The following is a 17,446-nucleotide window of genomic DNA, read 5'->3' on the forward strand; positions in this document are numbered from 1 at the left end:
AAATTGTGTTGACTTTACTATTTCAAGGCACAGTAGCCAAAGATCACTGTAGGATCTAATAAGGATGATTTACAGGCTGCAGCTATTGATAAGTCTAGAGATAGAATTTTAAGTATTTTGATAAATTGTTAATTTCTTGAGCATAAAACAAAAAATCTTGATCTTCTGTTTTTACATTTTAATTAATTCAGTGTGGTAATTTCTGACTTTTGATGGCATCACTGACCATCCAGGATAGTCTGAAGTTGTGTGGCTTGGCCAAATGGCTATCAGAGCAGTTTAAAAAAAGTAGCAATCCTAGTGTAGTTTGCCTAAGAGTAGTGATTTGTCAAACTAATGGAATATAAGAATGGTGTTGAGTGTTGATATCAGAAGTTCATTAAAATTTGACAGATGGATAAATACATAATACAAGGTGGCAAATAGTTCTATTTTGTTAGAAACTTATTTGTGAATGCACATTTTGTCAATCTGACCGCGATTTTTAAAATGAAGGTCTTCTAAGATACTGGGTCACCCGAGGACATCAAAAAAGACTACATTTTACAAGCATTGTGGCTATTTGTCATCGCTCTCCAATTGGCTGCCCTCAACCAGCCACCCTCCAACTCGTCTCCTAATTGGTCAGGTTTCAACGGGGCTTTCCGGGCGGAAAAACAAGTCGCGCTGTGATTGGCTGATGCCTCCGTCTGGCTTTTGGATTTGTAAAAACGGATCCATCTGCGAGTCCGCTGTAGGGCGCCGTCCGGCATGTCTTGTTTACGGCGAGGTCGGAATACCATCCCGCGGTCCCGCTAAGCGTTTCAGGTGAGTTTATTTAACGTATTTAGCTTCAGTAACCGTATGCCACTAACCTGCGACCCAAGGAGACCTCCAACCGCCCCATAAAATATGGTGGAAGATATGACAGTTCCCGGCTACGTCTATTCCCCGGTGCGGTGACTGTATGCTACACACTGTAGGAATATCGGCGTTAGCCAAAACATGCAATTTTGCCGGGGTTACAACAAAGCTCTGCTACGATGCACCTCAAATGTTTATCACTATCTGTCTGGAGAGCCATTATCTGAAATTCACCAATATCAACTTGAATAATGATTCGCTCGCACATAAATAGAAGTTCCAGCAAGTAGACGGCGCTCAGTTTTGATGGAACCGCCGCTTGTTTGATTGAAAACAATAACTGGAGTCTTTTTATGCCTTATTAGCTACAAAACCTGCTACACTTCCTTTTTGCCGTGTTGCTGTCTTTATTAGCTTAGCCTAGTTATTAAATACAAGCGAGACAACTTTTCGCGCAAGTCAACGAATACTGCGTGCCAACCACAATGACTGGCAAACAGTAGGAGCCCAAATTCAAAGCACAGAAGTCGGGGTTGCCTCTGTTAATCTTCTGTTATCGACTATAAAGTTAAATTCTTACTACAGTTTAAAAAGAAGGCATTGTGATTTACACATTTCTTCCACAGCCACCAGCCCCATACCACTACATAAAATTACATAGCGGTCGGAATTCAAAAGTAAAAGCGTTTATAGGAGATTGGGATCTGGAATTGAGTCTATTAAAGACCTATCACTCATCAAGATTGACTGCGCCTGTATTTCAGTTAACACAGGTGTAAATTTACATGAATGCCCCACCTGTCCTTGGTTGCACTGCTATTGTTGTTACCTGTGTTTATTTAAATGTTAAGGTAGTGGTATTGTCTTTCAGACTTTTTCTTTTTGCGTTGTTCAGTACCTCTTGATGTGCTCTACTTTTCAATCAGTAAGGTAGCATTTTTTTCTGTTTCTCAACTGTGAGAATTTGCTGCTTTTCTTGGTTTTACTTGATTGTAAACATCATATCTGGGTTTTGGGTTATTGATGGGACATAGAACATGTCTAGTCAAGTCATTGTTATTTATACAGCACATTCAAAGCAACAGCTGTTGAGGAAAACGGATTTCCAGAGTTAGGATTAACAAATTAACAAGTTTGACTATTGGGGTTAAGACCCGACAGCGTTATTTACTATGTGAGATTTCCAGAGTAATTTAAATAATAAGGATTTAAACCTCAGAAAGGACATAAAATGTAACTTCACGTGATATTCTAAATATTAGGGCTAAGTTCGTACAGTATTATAAATTATGGAGATTAATCTGTCTTATTTGAATATTTTACCCTGGTTAGAATAACCCAATAAATCCAAAGACTCCCTGGATTCCCGTTGTGTTTACACACTTCTGTTAATTCTGACATTTTGTATATATAAACTAATGATGTGTGTTCATTCTTCATTGCAGAATCCACTTCCATCCCAGAATTTAGCAGAGTAAGTGAGGCTATATTTTTAAGACATCTTCTGAAGAGCTTTCGTATTGAAATGAAACCCCGCATGTGTGTTGTTTTTCCATTGTTGTTATTTACAGAGAAGGCCAGACAAGGAGAAAGAGAGAGAGCAAGGGGATGTTGACTTATCCCTCTGACTCGCTCCCTAAGATAGTTTGTCCAATGGATGAAGATGCTATTCCCCCAAACCCTTTCTGTAGTGCACCTCCCCACAGTGAACCTCCACCACCTGTCCTCCCCCTTTCCTCCGTCACTCCCAGGTATAGTTTTCCTGCCACCTTTTGGTTTGTTTTGGTTTTGGTGTATTTTCCCCCTCTTGCTTTATGGCACTTTTTTATGCACTGTTGGGTTTAAGAGTACACAAGCTTGAATTTTTGCCAATATCTACTTACTTATTATTTCCATAGCTATTGTAGTCACTACCGGCAACATGTGTTCGGCAAACTTATTTAATTCCAGTGACTCCTTGTGTCTAGTTTCATGCAGATTTGGGTGTCTCAGTGCCGGTCCTTATGTTTTTCAGAAGATTACATCTTTTCTGAATATCATCATTTCAGTCACAGCACAATTTTCCTCGCTTGAACTGTTCTGAGCCTCCAGCATTTAGTTTTAAATAACTTGGCAAAACAGCAAAAAAATTTGTGAAAGCTCGCTGGTAGATACTAGACATCCAACCTGAACCGAAGACAAGTTTTTGTCTGTACTCAAATAAATCCACTCCCTTGAACTGGTATATAACTTTTGTAAGAAATGCATAAAATAGCTGAATGATCATTATCTGTTCAGAACAAGCTCACAGATAATGCATTTAGACAGACTGGATTACGGATTGATAACCTTGTTTATTCTCGTTATTTTGCATCAGTATTTATCCGGCACAGTTTAGATATTGGTTCCTATATTTGCTCTTATTTTTGTTACAGGTTCAGCCTCCTTATTCATCCCTACGGCTAGCTGCTTTTTTTTTCTAACTGTATTTGAAACAAAAAACACCACATTTAAGGATTTCTGTGAATCATTCACAGCTGTGCCAGTGATGGATCATCTGGACACAGACGAAGCGGTCGCATTCAAGCTGTCAGAGCTCAGACTCCTAACAAGCACAGTAACGCAGACAGCCGAGCAGCTCAGAAACCGTCCAGGCAGAATCCGTCCCCCGCAAAGAGAGAAAGGCAGATTGGAAATATGGTAGGAATTTAACTTGAAAGTCTTGTTTAGATGCTAGCCAGTAATAAAAATGAGCCTCTGCTAATGGACTGTTGGTTCACCTTTTTTCTTCATAGGTGCAAGTGTCTCAGTCGAAGCAGCCAAGAGTTGAAAGAGCACATGCGCATGAGAAACAAAACGAGGTCAGTTTCATCTTTGTTTGATCTGCACGTTCCAACATTGCATTCCTCCGTGAAGAGAGATGCTGTTTGTCTGTCTGCACACTCTGGGTGGTGTTTTTCCTGGTGTAAAGCCACTGGAGTCTAATCTCTTTCTGCAGAAGCTGTACTGTAAGGCTGTGTATGAAAACATTGGAGACCTGTACATTGAGTGGGCTGTCAGGGTTAATTGAGTGATTTAATCCTCCTTCACGGTCTGCTGCATCTGACACAGACAAGCAATCGAGTGTCTTAATGTGACCTACAAATGCACAGACAACAGATACAACAGAATGCCGTGTATCTTTATTTTCTCCGTTTCAGCCAAAACAAATTACCAACCAGGTAGCAGAGTAAACTGGCTGAGGAAAAGACTACTCATGCCCTCCTTTTCCTTTTTCACCATATTTTAGAAAATTTCGGATTTATTTTCAGCTTAAATTAATGCAGTAAGATTAGTTATTTGAAGTGAATGAAAAAAATAAATAAAATGGGAATGTGCGTCTGTAAAACGCATCACAGTAATCGTGAGTAGACACTATTTTTTAATGTTTCTTCTAAAAGTGGAATTTTTTATTTATGCTTGAAGATCTGCAGAAAATTCTTTCCCACAAAGAGCACTGTCTGGTGTGTTTTGCAGGTTGTTAAGTTGGCTGGATCGGAAGCTCATCTGGTATTGATGCTCAACCACATGCTGCTTAATGCTCTTAAAGTAACTGTAAAATGTTTGTTTATTTTTCAGGATGGATTGGATCTTAGTTTTACAGCAGAGCGCCAAAATAAGTAAGCATGACCGCAAATTTTTCACAACTTTATATGCATGATAACATTTAGCTGCTATGGAAACTGTTTGCTTTGGCATGTTTATTTATCTTGCATTTTACAACTTGAATAAGTGAATAAGAAACTGTTTGCAGTGTAGCAGCTGTGATCCGAGCCTGTTATGCAGGTGTGGCTCAAGTAGTTTTCCGTGTAACGTGCAGTAGCAAATTGGTGAATAACGAGACATGAATGCTTTTCAGAACTTTTTTAATAATGGAAACTATACAATGTCTTGGTACCACCAGTGATTTTTCCTAAAATCTTATCTCTTTATGTTCTTAATTTATACATTGCACTGCTCCAGCTTTGTGATTTGTCACATTTCCTCTATTCTACATTTGTATTACAGGCAAAGGAACCAGAAAAGCCCACGGAAAAAAACAGATGTGTTTCCTGGAGAAAGTGAAGTTGAGCAGTTGGCCAAAAACGCTGCAAAGAATGTCGACGCTGCTAAATCTGACATAAATACTTGCAGGGAATTGGCTGCTGCAGACACTGTTGAAAATGCGTCGGCACCGAAGGGATGGGTGATCGGCCCGTTGTTTCAGTCGTTCAAATCGAAGATGGCTAGTTTCACAGAGATAGTTATGAGCCCCGTTAAACTTTTCAGAGCCAACAGTCCTCCGCCATCCATGGGCCATCCGGACAAACTCAGTGCGTGTGAGCTAGAAGCCGCTGAGACAACTGATGCTGAACACTCGGAGCCAAGCAATATGTTTCATTTGGGACAAATTGAGTACAGGAATCAGGACACTGAAACTACTCCGCAGAGGCTCAGCGATGTAGAAACTGCACATAATACAGAAATATTTGCACTCAAATATTCTAAAAAAATAGATTTTGATATGGAGTTGTCAACACACAGTTTTGAACAGGCTGCTGAATTTGCAATAAATCAGAAGGATAAAATCTCACCTGATTTAGTGCCTTTTACCCACACTCCCTTACCCTGCATTGTTTCTGAACCAGTTTCAGAATCTGTTGGGTCTATTAGATCGTCTATCTCGTTACGGTCCACTGCCAATGTAAGTGCCTCAAATGAATCCAAGTTGAATATGTCCAATGCTGTGGAGGACCAGAAGGGCAAGGTGGCTTCCCGGCTGAAAACACCAGCCAAAAGACGTACAGGGAATAGGTCTGAGTTCAAGAGAGTTAACTTGAAGACTCTTACGTCTGAAGACATAACGGAGGAGTCTGACTCGGAGGTCAGTGACAGGCAGCTTTCTCACCAGTACTCTGTTAAATCAAACAACAGCCACTCAGACAAAATGCCGTCTTTGTCTTCTTCAGTTTATCACACTCAGCCTGACTCGGACAGTCTTCAGCCTGATGGCGGTGATTGTGATGTTGGGAACACAGACGGTTGCAGCTTGACTCGACAAAGCCTCCATCATAACCTGAGTGACGGTGCTACTAAAAGGACACTGGAGCCTAGTATGGATACACTGCAGCCCCAGTATCAGCTAGTCCTTGAAACGTGCTCAGGTATAGGCTCTGGGAGAGCAAAGAGGGTGATAAAACCAAATTATAATTCTCAAGATTCTGTAAAAAGGAAAAGACTAATAGCGGATCCAGAGGATACAAAAAAAGAGTTGTTAAACCTAACTTCAGATACTGTCAAAAGGAGAGAGCTAAGACCACCAAGGAAGGAGGTTGTGTTGTTAAATACCAGTACAGATGGGAAAGAAACACTGAAAGCTGCTAGAACAAGACCGTCCACTTCAGCAAGAGCGAATAGGAAAGGAAAAGGTGGACAAGAAATGCTTGCTACGATAAATGAAACCATTTTACACATGCAGACTGCAAGTTCCCCTGATGCTATGTTGATTAGCTCACTGGATAAAAGCTGTAGTGTGTTGGAGGACAACCAGAAGGACTGCAGCAGCAAAGCCAAGCCAAGCAGTTCATGCAAAAGACAGAAGACTAGAACAGTTCTTAGTAAAGCTGATGTGAACATTGATAACGGTATGGATCTGGAAACAACTGTGGCAATCACTTCTACTAAACAAGCTGAGGAGGAGCCCTTATCTGAAGTTCTTGTCCGTCCTGATATAAAGCAGCTGCAGAGCAAGTGCAGGAATACGAACAAAAAGCCACTAAAACGGAAATCACCAAACCAAGCGAGTTCCATGACTGAACCAGGCAGCACTTTGGTTTGTAACACAGTAAAAGTATTATTGGAGCCATTAGAACTCATGCGTGCAAATCTGAATACCTCTCCGCATGTTCAGAAAGAAGAAAACTCGGCTAGAGGGCAGAGCCAGCCATCCAAGCGACCCAAGAAGGGTCTTAGAGATGCTGTTCAATCATCTAGTGGGACTCAAGAGACAAAGCAATGTATCAGCAATCCTCGATTGTTAACCAAAGATTGTCAGACTAAAGAAGGCAAATGTAAAATCTCAACAGACCCTGTGTATTTTGAAATGACACCCTTTGAAAATATTCCAAAACCTCTTCCTTCACCCTCCAAACCGCTTCAAGACTGTTGTGTACAGTTACACAACGAATATAGGCATTTAACAGATGGTAAAGAAAAGTGTGGTGCCAATGAAATATTTCTCACAGACTCTGAAGTTAGTAACAATAGCAGCATCAATCTCTCTCGGCTAAGGTCCAGCACAAGAAGAGTTAACATTAAGCCAAGGAGAGCAGAAAACCAAAGGAGGAAATGCAGGGTTTTGCATAGTAGGATGCGAAAAGGTGAAGAGATGGCGAAATCTGTCACTATGGAGGATGCAGATGTGACTACATCAGGTGGACGCTTGTTAGGAAATGGGCTCTTGACGCGCCTCTTACGCAGCTACTCTTGTCCAGAGATCCCCTCCCTCTGTCACCAGGACATGTCCTGGACCTCCTCTGTGCTTTTTCCACATCACAGCAGGACTCACATTTCCCCCCACCACCATCAGCCCTCCCACAGTTCCTTTGTCTCTAACAAATCCCAGCGGCGGGCTCGTAGGCACACAGTCTGCAGTATAGAGATCGAGAGGGAGATCGCTCCTCTGTGCCTTCGGAAGGAGGTGTATCCGTCCAGAAGATCGGCCTCGTACGACGCCCTCACACAGCACCTGTCTCCCAGTCTTGCACTTTCCCCCAGCTCGTCCCTTACAGCTCTCGCTTCATGCTTCCTCTCAAGCCCCCTGGCTTTCCTTTCCAAGAAAGTTGACAGCAGGGGAGCTACTGCCAGCAGCCCCAGCACTTCCACTCATGCTTGCTCTCCCTCCTCCTCCTCTTTGCTGTCCCCACTGAGCTCCTCCTCGTGGCATCTTCAAGGATTTCACGCAAGAAATGATTCGTCTGCTGCTACTTTGGATTCTAACGGCAGGTAACCCTCTTTTCAAATCTCTAGTTTTGTGATGGTCCTAAGTGTCAGAAGTGTGCTGATATTTACTCTTGGCTTCTTTCAAGTGAAAACCAACTGGAGTGTGAGACTGAGAGGAGACAACAGAGCGAGGAGGAGGATGATGGTGAAGACACAAGCTCTTCCAGTCAGGAGTTTGAAGACATTGGGCTGAGAGAGGAAAAGGCCCTGTCTGACTCGGAAATCAAGGTACACACTAATATAAAAACGTATAATGACTTCTTGATTTATTAGCATTTTTGGTAGGTGCACCTACAGAACATTAATTCAGTCTAAACCTAAAGCAATACAATAGACCCTAACTGCATGTTGTGTTTTATGTGTTGTATCTCAGTGTTTTCAAAACTCCAAAAAATATTCTTAATATTTCAGCCTCCTAAAATTTGTGATATTTTTTCCTAGGTAGATGCTGTCTGTCGCATTTTATGATGTAAATTTTCCGTGCGCAGACTTTCTGCTAGTTACATTTGGTGTCTTTCCATATCATATTTTTACATATTTTGAAGTAACGCTCCACAAAGAAGTTTTTACGCTTCTCTCAAGCAGTTAATGACAAACAAGCTTAATTCCCATTTTCTTTTTTGCAGCATTTGCAAGCTTGCCTTCATGTTCACTTAATAGTTATTGTAAAGTAGTAAGTAGTTGTAAAAACCCAACTTGTTCTGAAGTCACTCTAGTCGCTGCTGATTTTTAACCTACTCTCATTTCTTAATGCTTTTCAGTCGATCTCTGTGTTCATAATCACAGGTGGTGAAAAAGCACGAGGAGCGAGGAAAGGTGTCTTCTATCAGAATTCGTAAAACTTTGCCCAAACCTCAGACCAACCTGACACCCATGGGCCTGCCTAAGCCCATCAGGTTTGTATCCCATAATACATACATTAGGCATTGCTCCATAGGTCAGCACAGGTCACTACGCAAGTGCTACAATAAGCAAGATAAAGATAATATCTTTGTTGCTCTAGTGTATATAAAAAGAAGTCATTTAAATGTAATTTTAAAAAGTAATTTGACTTGTAATTTGAAAGTTTTTTTTCTTAGCTACAATTCACACGGCAACGTCACAGAATCTGAAGTGAAATTCTTATCTAGCTTGTGTCTATCTGACTGAAAGTATAAAAACATCTTGCTGATAAAATGTACAAGTTCATGTTCAATCGTGCACTAAGTTCAAGCACATGCAGCAGTAGGGCAAATTCTGCTGGGTCACACTCTGACCTACAGCTGGAAGTGAATTTATGTCAGTACATATGTTTGTTTATTGAATAACCTCTAATCAATCAGACTGATTGCAACGCTGTTCCCGTTTTCCTTCTGTTTCACTGCAGGCTGAAAAAGAAGGAGTTTAGTTTGGAAGAAATTTACACCAATAAAAACTTCAGCAAACCGCCTGAAAGGTAAGTCAACATATATAACCGTTTACAGCATTTAGATAAGTGGTAAATGTTTCACGTACACGCAGAGAAGAAGCTCAACAAGTCACAAGTCTTCTACAAATATAAACAGACAGATGGCTTAAACTGCACCATTAACACCTTTTCCCTTTCGACTTTGAACAGTAAAACAACCTTTGTTTATGGCTCTATGGTGTGTTTCTGCGCTTTAAAGAGTTGCAACGGTAGATCTTAAACAGGCCGCAGACATTTGTTGCTTTAAAAATAATGAGTCTGTTGTTTTTTTTTGTCACCGTACATAGTTCTTTATGACTCTGGATGCATGTTTAGGTTTGTTGTTATGCTCCAGAATTAATTTAAGACACCATCAAGAGTTTGGTGATTAAGAGTTAAAACGCTAACCCTGTAAAATGCCTAAAATTTTGGCATAGTGCAGTCTTTATAATATATTATTTGCATAAGAAATCTTCATAATTATCCCTTTAAGTCAAACACTGAAATAATACAGGACTTTATCTGCCAGATGTAAAACTGCAGCTTTAGAAATTTGTCAGCAAAATGTATTATTCCAAACATTTAATGGTTATCTTCCATGTCTCTGCAACAAACAAGGCTGGAGGCATCATGTTTTTGGGTTGACTCAGAGGTGAACTAGTTAGAATTTCTTCTTTAGAGGGTCCATAGAATATCACAAAAAAAAAAAAAATGGCCACAACACAAGAATTCACACACATAGACTTTATATACAGTCTATGTTCACACACCAATTATGACAAAATGTCACCCAAATATCAATAGTATGAAGTGATGATGTTTTACATTCAACTAGTCAAAGACAAAGTTTGGAGATCCATGGAAGGCAGCTGCAACTCGTTGGTGGTATCTTACAGTTGCGAAGCAGTGGTTCCACTTATATCTTCTGAGATGCAAGTGATGCTATTTTGTCACAAACGAATTTTTACCAGTTGCCAGCAGCTCCTCCTTTCTCTTTGCGTGTTGCATAGTTTCTGTCAACTATCAGACGTAAAAATCAAATGCTCCTTACATCCAATGTAAACACATCATATACTTATACTTGCTGAGATTTGGCATGTTGGGTGCGTTTGGGACAAAGCTTTAGTGTCTGCAGGCTGCTGCTTGTGAAGCAGAAAAGCTCAGTTTGACCAGAGGGTGGCACCAGAGGAAAGGTCATGTTGTTATCAAAGACAGCTGCTCCAGTATCCAATCAGTTCTACGCTGCGTTGTCTCTCGTGTTTCAGCCGCCTGGAAACCATATTTGAGGTGCCTCTCAATCGCAAGAACGGTTCTGAGTCCTGGTTTGGCCAGAGGCGCGTCAAGCGATTTTTGGAGTTCCTGGAGGTCGGCGAGGCCAGAAAACCAAAGAAGCCTCTTCTCGGAGTTGGAAAAGCAGGAATTTCCTCCTCCAGGACAAGACGAGGGGGCTTCCCTAAAGACGAACCGTCCCTCAGCGTGCAAGATATGGACTCTCTGCTCTGCGCGAAGCTCGACCAGCTCAATTTGTGGTTGACGCACGATCAGAACGACAGTTGACAGGTGCCTCTTAAATGTCGACTGTTTGGCAGCCTTTAAAAACAGTTTGATGAAGATTCACGTGAGTCTTCCAGCTTTTTTTTTTTCATCAGCACAATCGGTGTATAAATGTTGTGGTGACAAGTTCTAATTGAAGAATTACGTTTTCATTCTGTAGCATCTGTAGCCTGCAAGTTGAAGAACAGTACATCATAGCATCATAAATGTGTTGCCTCATAGAAGTTGGTTATCAACATAGTGGTAAAATGCATTATACATGTATACAGTAAGACACTTTTTCATTTATATACAACCTCTGCCGTCCATTTCTCCCCTCGGCCACTTCCCCTTTTCAATAAGAGAAACAAAAGTTGATATACTTATTTAAACACTTGTATAATACAGCGTTATTTTAGTATTTTAAATCTCAGACCCGTTTCTACAACTCTGCACAACCTCAAGATAAAATTCTGCTACAGTAATTTTTTTTTCCTAAATGATGATGCAGATTGTATCTGATTTGTGTTGCACTGTTTAGAAAGAACGCAGAGCATCGTGCTACTAGTAGTGACCTCGCAGCGTCGTTGAGTTGTTAATAGAGGCAGCTATTTTTTTATTAAATGCTGAATAGAACTTTTAAACATGCCAGCAAGAGATTCTTATTCACTGCAACCAATTTCACAAAGTTTCTGTCCGTGAAATTTATGTACAATCAAGTGCATCTGCTAGTGGCTTGGACTGCGTAAATCATTTTACTCACTTCAGGGCAGAGCCTTTTCAGTTAATCAGTTATTTGTGTTTATGAAATATAGCATGAAAACAATAAGGCACTCCAGGGAGCATTTCTAATCATTGGTGGAAGTGTCCACTGCTGGTTTCTTTTTTTCTCTTAACCTGTGGTTCTCTGATTGTTTTGTGGGGTGACTTCTTGTTGAACTACCTATCTATGTATTTTTTGGGGGGGAGGAGGGCGTATTTTTGCCAAACATTGAGGTTGCCTTAACTGTAAAATTTGTTGGCACATTTGCAATCGTCGCTGTGTTTTTTGGGGTGTTTTTTTTATAAGGGCATGTCAAAATGCTTCAAAGCAACTCAGAGCACAAAGGCTTTTCTTTGTCATTTTATTATAAAATCGTCTGTTTATATGTTTGTATAAAAGTACAACATACAGATACATTTGACAATAATAAAGCTAATACGGTAACAATGCAATAATGCCAAGATAATGTTGGCGCAACAAGAGCAGCTTCTTGTAACGTCCTGGTGAAGCACTGCCACCGTCACTGCCATGCCATTTTATTTCCAGCACAGACCCAATCCTTTATAAATACATGTATGTTGTTACAGTAGAGATTTACAGATTGACTAATTTATTAACTTTTGTAGTATCTGCAAGTACATACAGTAACTAAGAATGACAGTATGTTAAACTGTAAGAAATATTAAGGATTGGGTCATTTCTGGAGGATGACAGGCCTGATCTTTAATATATAATGTATATGTGTCATGTAGTGTCATGTTTAAAACGATAGGCAATGCTGGATTTTATATGTTCATTTAAATTTGGTAATGTCCATATGTTCATATATTGTTGAATAAATATTACAGCATATAAAAACATGTAAAAGTTGCCAGAATTTTAATACGTTCTAGGGTGATTGTTCCTTGTGTAAAAGATTCTAAACCTAAATTGGGACCGCAGTCAGCACAAGAAAGACTACTGCAGTCTTTTTTATGTCCATGTAACTTCCAGTTTGTTGATAAGCAGCTTTGTACTGTCAACTGTCTGTCTCCATTAACATCCCAAGTCAGAAGAGCCACTCCACTGGTTCTTTTCTGCACACGTTGATCAGTCTAGCAAAGTGAGAAGATATGAGATCAGTCCCATTAACAAGGGAAATGATGCCAGAATGAAGACCCAAGTCACGATGGAGATGATGCTGAATTTTCTCGCCTTTTGTGAAAACTTCTGAACTGCCACTGGATCATTCGACATCTCGGCCTGTTGCAGTAAAGACAGGACAATATTTAGAACGAAGGGTAAAACCAGCGTAAAAAATCAACACTTTATTTTAGACCTCTGTTCAGCATTTACAGCTGCATAGAAGCGTAATCAAGTGAGTACACCCGCTGTGCAAAATCACATAAATGTCAAATTATTTCAAATTGCATCAGCTCTAAATTATTGTATTATTTCAATGTTGACAAGAAGAATATTTCCTAATATGAGCAATGCAAAACAAATGCCCCAAATTAGAAACTCGATGCAGCAAAAACATACAGTTGTGATCACTGAAACAAACTAAATTGCAAAAACAACCTGTAAAGACTAGTATTTTGTAAGTGTGAGATTGTCCAAATAAAAATCTGTTGCAGCAACTATTGGGATAAATAAAACACATCATAGTAACACTAATCAGAGCTGCAGTGGTTGTTGTCTTAAAATGATGCCACTTTAACAATCTTTCTCTGAAAAACTGATGGTTTGAGATTTGGCACCATAGTTATCGGCGGAAATCAGAGTTTCTGTGACAGCCCAGACAGTATGAAAGACATTCCATAACATCAACCTCTATGAACGGCGTCCAAGAAAAAGAGCAAGAAGCCTGATGAATGTTGGGAGCACATTCTTCAGTCCGATGAGATCAAGATAAACTTATTTTGGCTCAGACTGTTTGGCATGAACGTTTCCAGGACTGTCACAGCGAATGCATGGTCCTAACAGTGAAGCACAGAGATGGGAGCGTGACGATATGGGGCTGCATCAGTGCAAAAGGTGTTGGGGAGGTGACGTTTATGTGTGTAAAAACTGAAGACATACAGTTGTGTTTGTTTTTACAGCTGGGAAACATCAACTGCACAGTTTTAAACACTGGTCCTTATATCTGCCCTTTTCTTTTTCCATCTTTACTCATGGACATCAGAAGAATACTCACAAGTCTAAATGTGCAATGAAGATTTGCCTTTTTTGTTGTTTTTTGCTATAATTGTTGCATATATTAAAGCCATTTTAATATAAGTGACGGAACAAAAAGTGCAGAGTCCACATTGTAAATACACTGTATATGACTACATTTGCAAATTTGTTTTAGGCTTTATCAGTCTGCAGTAAACAAATCAAGTCAATTTCAAGTTCATATCAAGCAATTTGCCGTCTTTTTTAGTACTTAAAAACTCTTACAGTAACTGTTTCTCTGCCTGGCTTAGCCAAGTCAGTAACTTCTATTTCTTGTACATTAAAGTCCTGTGACTTAATTTTTCAAATGATCAGCTGCAGCGACATTAACTTCAGCTGAACTTTAATCGGTGTTAGACAGTATGAAGACTGTGGGTCTTATTCCCTGTCCCTTACACTGAACAGCCTGAGAGTGTACTTCAGGACATGTGAGTGTGACTTCAAAAGAATGCGAGCCTCTCCTTTGGACAAAGGGAAAAGAAAGAAAAGAAAATGTTGGCAGAAAAGAAAAGAGAAAATACCTTGACTGAGTATATCAGAGCTTTGACTCCGATGCAGGAGAGCCCACAGATGATGCTGCAGATGGCCAGTTTCCTGTGATGCTTGTCTGTGCAGAAGAGAGCAGCGTCCTGTCCGGGGCTGCTGGTTACTACTTCATCACAAGTGTCATTATTCTGTGCGTCGCCTGTTCCTGGTACGGTATTCAACGGGACCTCTTCTTCCATCACTACACGCGTCTGAGGTGAGTTTGACATTTCTGTAAAATATGACATTGAGTGTAAGAGAGGTTGACCTAGAGAACAAGTTTAGGTGATATGTATATACGGTATATCAAACCTCTTAAAGCTAGTTTTGAGTTAGAACGTACACAGCCGTATGAGTGGCCGATCGTTGTGGTTTAAACTTGATAGGACTATTTGTTTTTCCAGATAAAGGGAGTTTTAAGGGGCTGTTTCACCTTTTATATAAGGACAAACCCTGCTTAAGTAAATGTTAGTTCATTAAAATTAATTTACCGCTCTGGTTTTGTGACTTGTACATAATCACAACTGTTCGGTGTCGTGACAGTCTCTCCTTTGTTATACTGAAGGAAAACTAAAACAAATGACCACATATGAGAAGAAACTCTAATAACAGGATGTGCAATGTCCAACGTCTACGAAATAATTCAAGGGACCTAATCCCACCCATTAATTAAATGCATGGTTGCAAGATTTAAAAAAAAATCTAAATTTACTGGTTCAGATGAACCTTTTAAAGACATTGTTTTGATGGGTTGTGTTGACATTATAATTGTGTATTTAAACTCAAATTTCTCTGTTGATTTTTTTTTTTTTTTTAAATCAAGTTGAGGTAACTTAATGGAAATGGCTTGATAACTTTGTTTTTCTTCACCTTGGGATCAGGATTTCAGGTCTCCTCCCCGACCCAATTAACACAGGGGCAACTTAATTTTTTTAATTTGCCAATCTAATTTGCCAACTTTTGTTGAATTACTACATTAATTATGGTACTAAGTGTATAACACTTAAAATTCCTTCTAAATAAAATGAAAATACAGGTTGGAGCAATTAACATTTTATGAGTAATTACCTTAAAAACTTGTGTTTGTGCTAGTTTTTGTCAAGGAAAATTCTCCTAACTCAATGTAGTTTGCTGGTTGAATATAGTTTAATTGGAAGTTGTCATATCTCAGATAGACTGATGCAAACAGTTGCATTTTGTTGACACTAGTGAGTTTAGATAAAACATCTGTCTGAGTATAATTTGGATGCTAAAACTTGCCCAAAGGAAATATGACGGTTGGAAACTGTTCTTAAATCTTGTCCTTGTGACAAACGCTGTTACTTCCTTTTACTGCCTGACAGATCTTTTTCAGGATTTACAGCCATACAGAAACACAAGAGATTATTAATAACAGCACAATATACAGGAAGTTTCATTATAATTGTTGCAATTGTTTAAACAAAAGTCTCCTTTATATTGCCACAGATGAGAACAAACTCCAACAGTAGAGTGTGCTGTGTCAAAAATCTTGATATCTCGCCTACCTGAGTATCATTTGGATGCCAACACTTGCCCAAAGGGAATATCAAAGTTGGAAATTGTTCTCTGATCTCATCCTTGCGACAAATGTTGTTACTTCCTATTAATGACTTCTCTGGCAGTGCATATTGTGATCTGAGTTGTGCCACAACAATATGAAAACTGTGTTCCCACGTTGCTTTCGTGGCTTGTGTTTAGCTTGCTCTGATACTATAATGAGTTCACTCTGAACAGTTGTAGTTATTCAGCTGTTTACTCCAGAACTGGACAAAACTGTTTTTAAGTGATGTCCCCAACAAGTTAAAACATGTTCTTCAAAATACCCAGAAAGAATGTTTTGTCTCTTTGTTGAGCATGGGAATCTTTGAAGGCTGGGTATTTCCACAGTAACAGAAAGTACCTTTTAAATGGCGTAACACAGAGAGCAGTGTCAGTGTTGAAAAAAAAAAGTTGAAAAACTTGTATGATTACTCTTTAAAAGTGTCCAAACTTCCTGCCTGGCTGGTAAGTTGTCAACATGAACTGCAGCTTATCTGATCCCTGATTCCAACAAGCCCAGCAGCATAGTCTACATTTCAGATGAAAATGTTTCATTGTAGTGTTGAACTGAGATCTTCATGTAATATTACACAGACCTGTGAATCATTGAGTGTTGTCACAGTGTGTTTAACTGCAGCTAATATGAGCTGACTGATTAAGGAACTTATTGTTCTATAAAGTAAATCTTAAGGATCCAAGACAGAGTATTTACAACTGGAGTGAAGATGTCATTGTTAGCTTGACGCAATTAAAACCTGTTCAAAGCTTGAATTAAAGTACAAACCTGATCAATGTGAGCTGACTTGTTCAGTGAAGCAAACTCTGTCCACTCTGTTATGAGAGTGATTTTAAAGTAACAGTGAGATGGTCGGCAGGTGGATTTTCTTCTTGTCTCCTCTGGAAGATTCCAGTGACAGGTGCAATCTGAAACGTCCTCCTTAAAATCATAAAAGTTTAAATTCCCACATGCGGTCGTCCAAACACTCCTGTGACCGTATTAGACAACAGCTTCTGAATCTGTGGAATCCCAGAGCCATATAAGTTGTTGAATGATGGGAAGGAGAGCTTGAAATGAAACTCTGCGAAACCTCCACGCCCATTTACTGTGCAGGTTTGTTTCTTTCGGCCTCCCACTCAGACACTTGTCAGACTCTTCCCTCCCACTGTTACATTAGTTCTCATGTTGTGTTCCTCGTATTTGTAGGTTAGACTTCCTCTGTGCCTGGTTAGTCACACTGAGACGTGCTGTGCAGTACTGCAACCTTTACCTCATTTATTTTCTGCTCTACATTCCAGAGTTAGTAAAGGTGTGTCAGCACTTGTCTCGCCGTGGGGTGAAACACGCTCACATTCCAGTTTGTTACTTTAAAGGTGTCTGAATTCACCTTTAGCAAGTGCACAGATCTCACACTTTCGTCTTCCACTCAACACAACGGAAACAATCACTACATCTTACGTCACTTTAATGTTTACTATTATGACGTTTTTCTGATCTCCTCCCATCTCTCTGTTCTCTGACACAGAGATAAGACACCCCTTGACTCATTTTTATAAGAGCTGACGCCACCCACTCCTAACCAGCCCTTCCCTCATGCTGAAAA

General features: G+C 39.8%; 1 protein-coding gene and 1 long non-coding RNA gene across 3 annotated transcripts; one reads left to right on the forward strand and one right to left on the reverse strand.

The window, feature by feature from the left end:
- The first annotated feature begins 679 nt into the window (after window positions 1–679).
- Window positions 680–12,431, forward strand: prr14 (proline rich 14). Of its 2 annotated transcripts, XM_023297968.3 has the most exons (11): window positions 680–807; window positions 2,289–2,317; window positions 2,415–2,594; window positions 3,360–3,522; window positions 3,618–3,683; window positions 4,441–4,481; window positions 4,870–7,845; window positions 7,929–8,070; window positions 8,629–8,738; window positions 9,209–9,277; window positions 10,534–12,431. In XM_023297968.3, exons 3-11 carry the CDS (start codon window positions 2,452–2,454, stop codon window positions 10,823–10,825), a joined length of 4,002 nt encoding a protein of 1,333 aa, XP_023153736.2. In that variant the 5' UTR covers window positions 680–807; window positions 2,289–2,317; window positions 2,415–2,451; the 3' UTR covers window positions 10,826–12,431. The 2 variants fall into 2 exon arrangements, with proteins under 2 accessions (XP_023153736.2, XP_035798676.2); XM_035942783.2 differs by lacking the exon at window positions 2,415–2,594 and having other exon boundaries at window positions 698–807.
- LOC111587853 (uncharacterized) lies at window positions 11,910–17,060 on the reverse strand. Its single transcript, XR_002748113.3, has 3 exons — window positions 16,630–17,060; window positions 14,282–14,517; window positions 11,910–12,806 (listed from the first exon to the last, which is right to left on the reverse strand). It is a non-coding gene; the product is annotated as an uncharacterized LOC111587853 (long non-coding RNA).
- Window positions 17,061–17,446: the final 386 nt, after the last annotated feature.

Source organism: Amphiprion ocellaris, chromosome 19 (assembly GCF_022539595.1).
Source record: "Amphiprion ocellaris isolate individual 3 ecotype Okinawa chromosome 19, ASM2253959v1, whole genome shotgun sequence".
NCBI lineage: Eukaryota > Metazoa > Chordata > Actinopteri > Pomacentridae > Amphiprion > Amphiprion ocellaris.

Excerpts from the sequence above, each read along its gene's own strand:
- prr14 (XM_023297968.3), top strand. The coding sequence starts at position 2,452 with ATGTTGACTTATCCCTCTGACTCGCTCCCTAAGATAGTTTGTCCAATG. Across the intron at positions 4,482-4,869 it reads ACAGCAGAGCGCCAAAATAA|GCAAAGGAACCAGAAAAGCC; the intron begins GTAAGCATGACC and ends TTTGTATTACAG. Across the intron at positions 8,071-8,628 it reads TGTCTGACTCGGAAATCAAG|GTGGTGAAAAAGCACGAGGA; the intron begins GTACACACTAAT and ends TCATAATCACAG.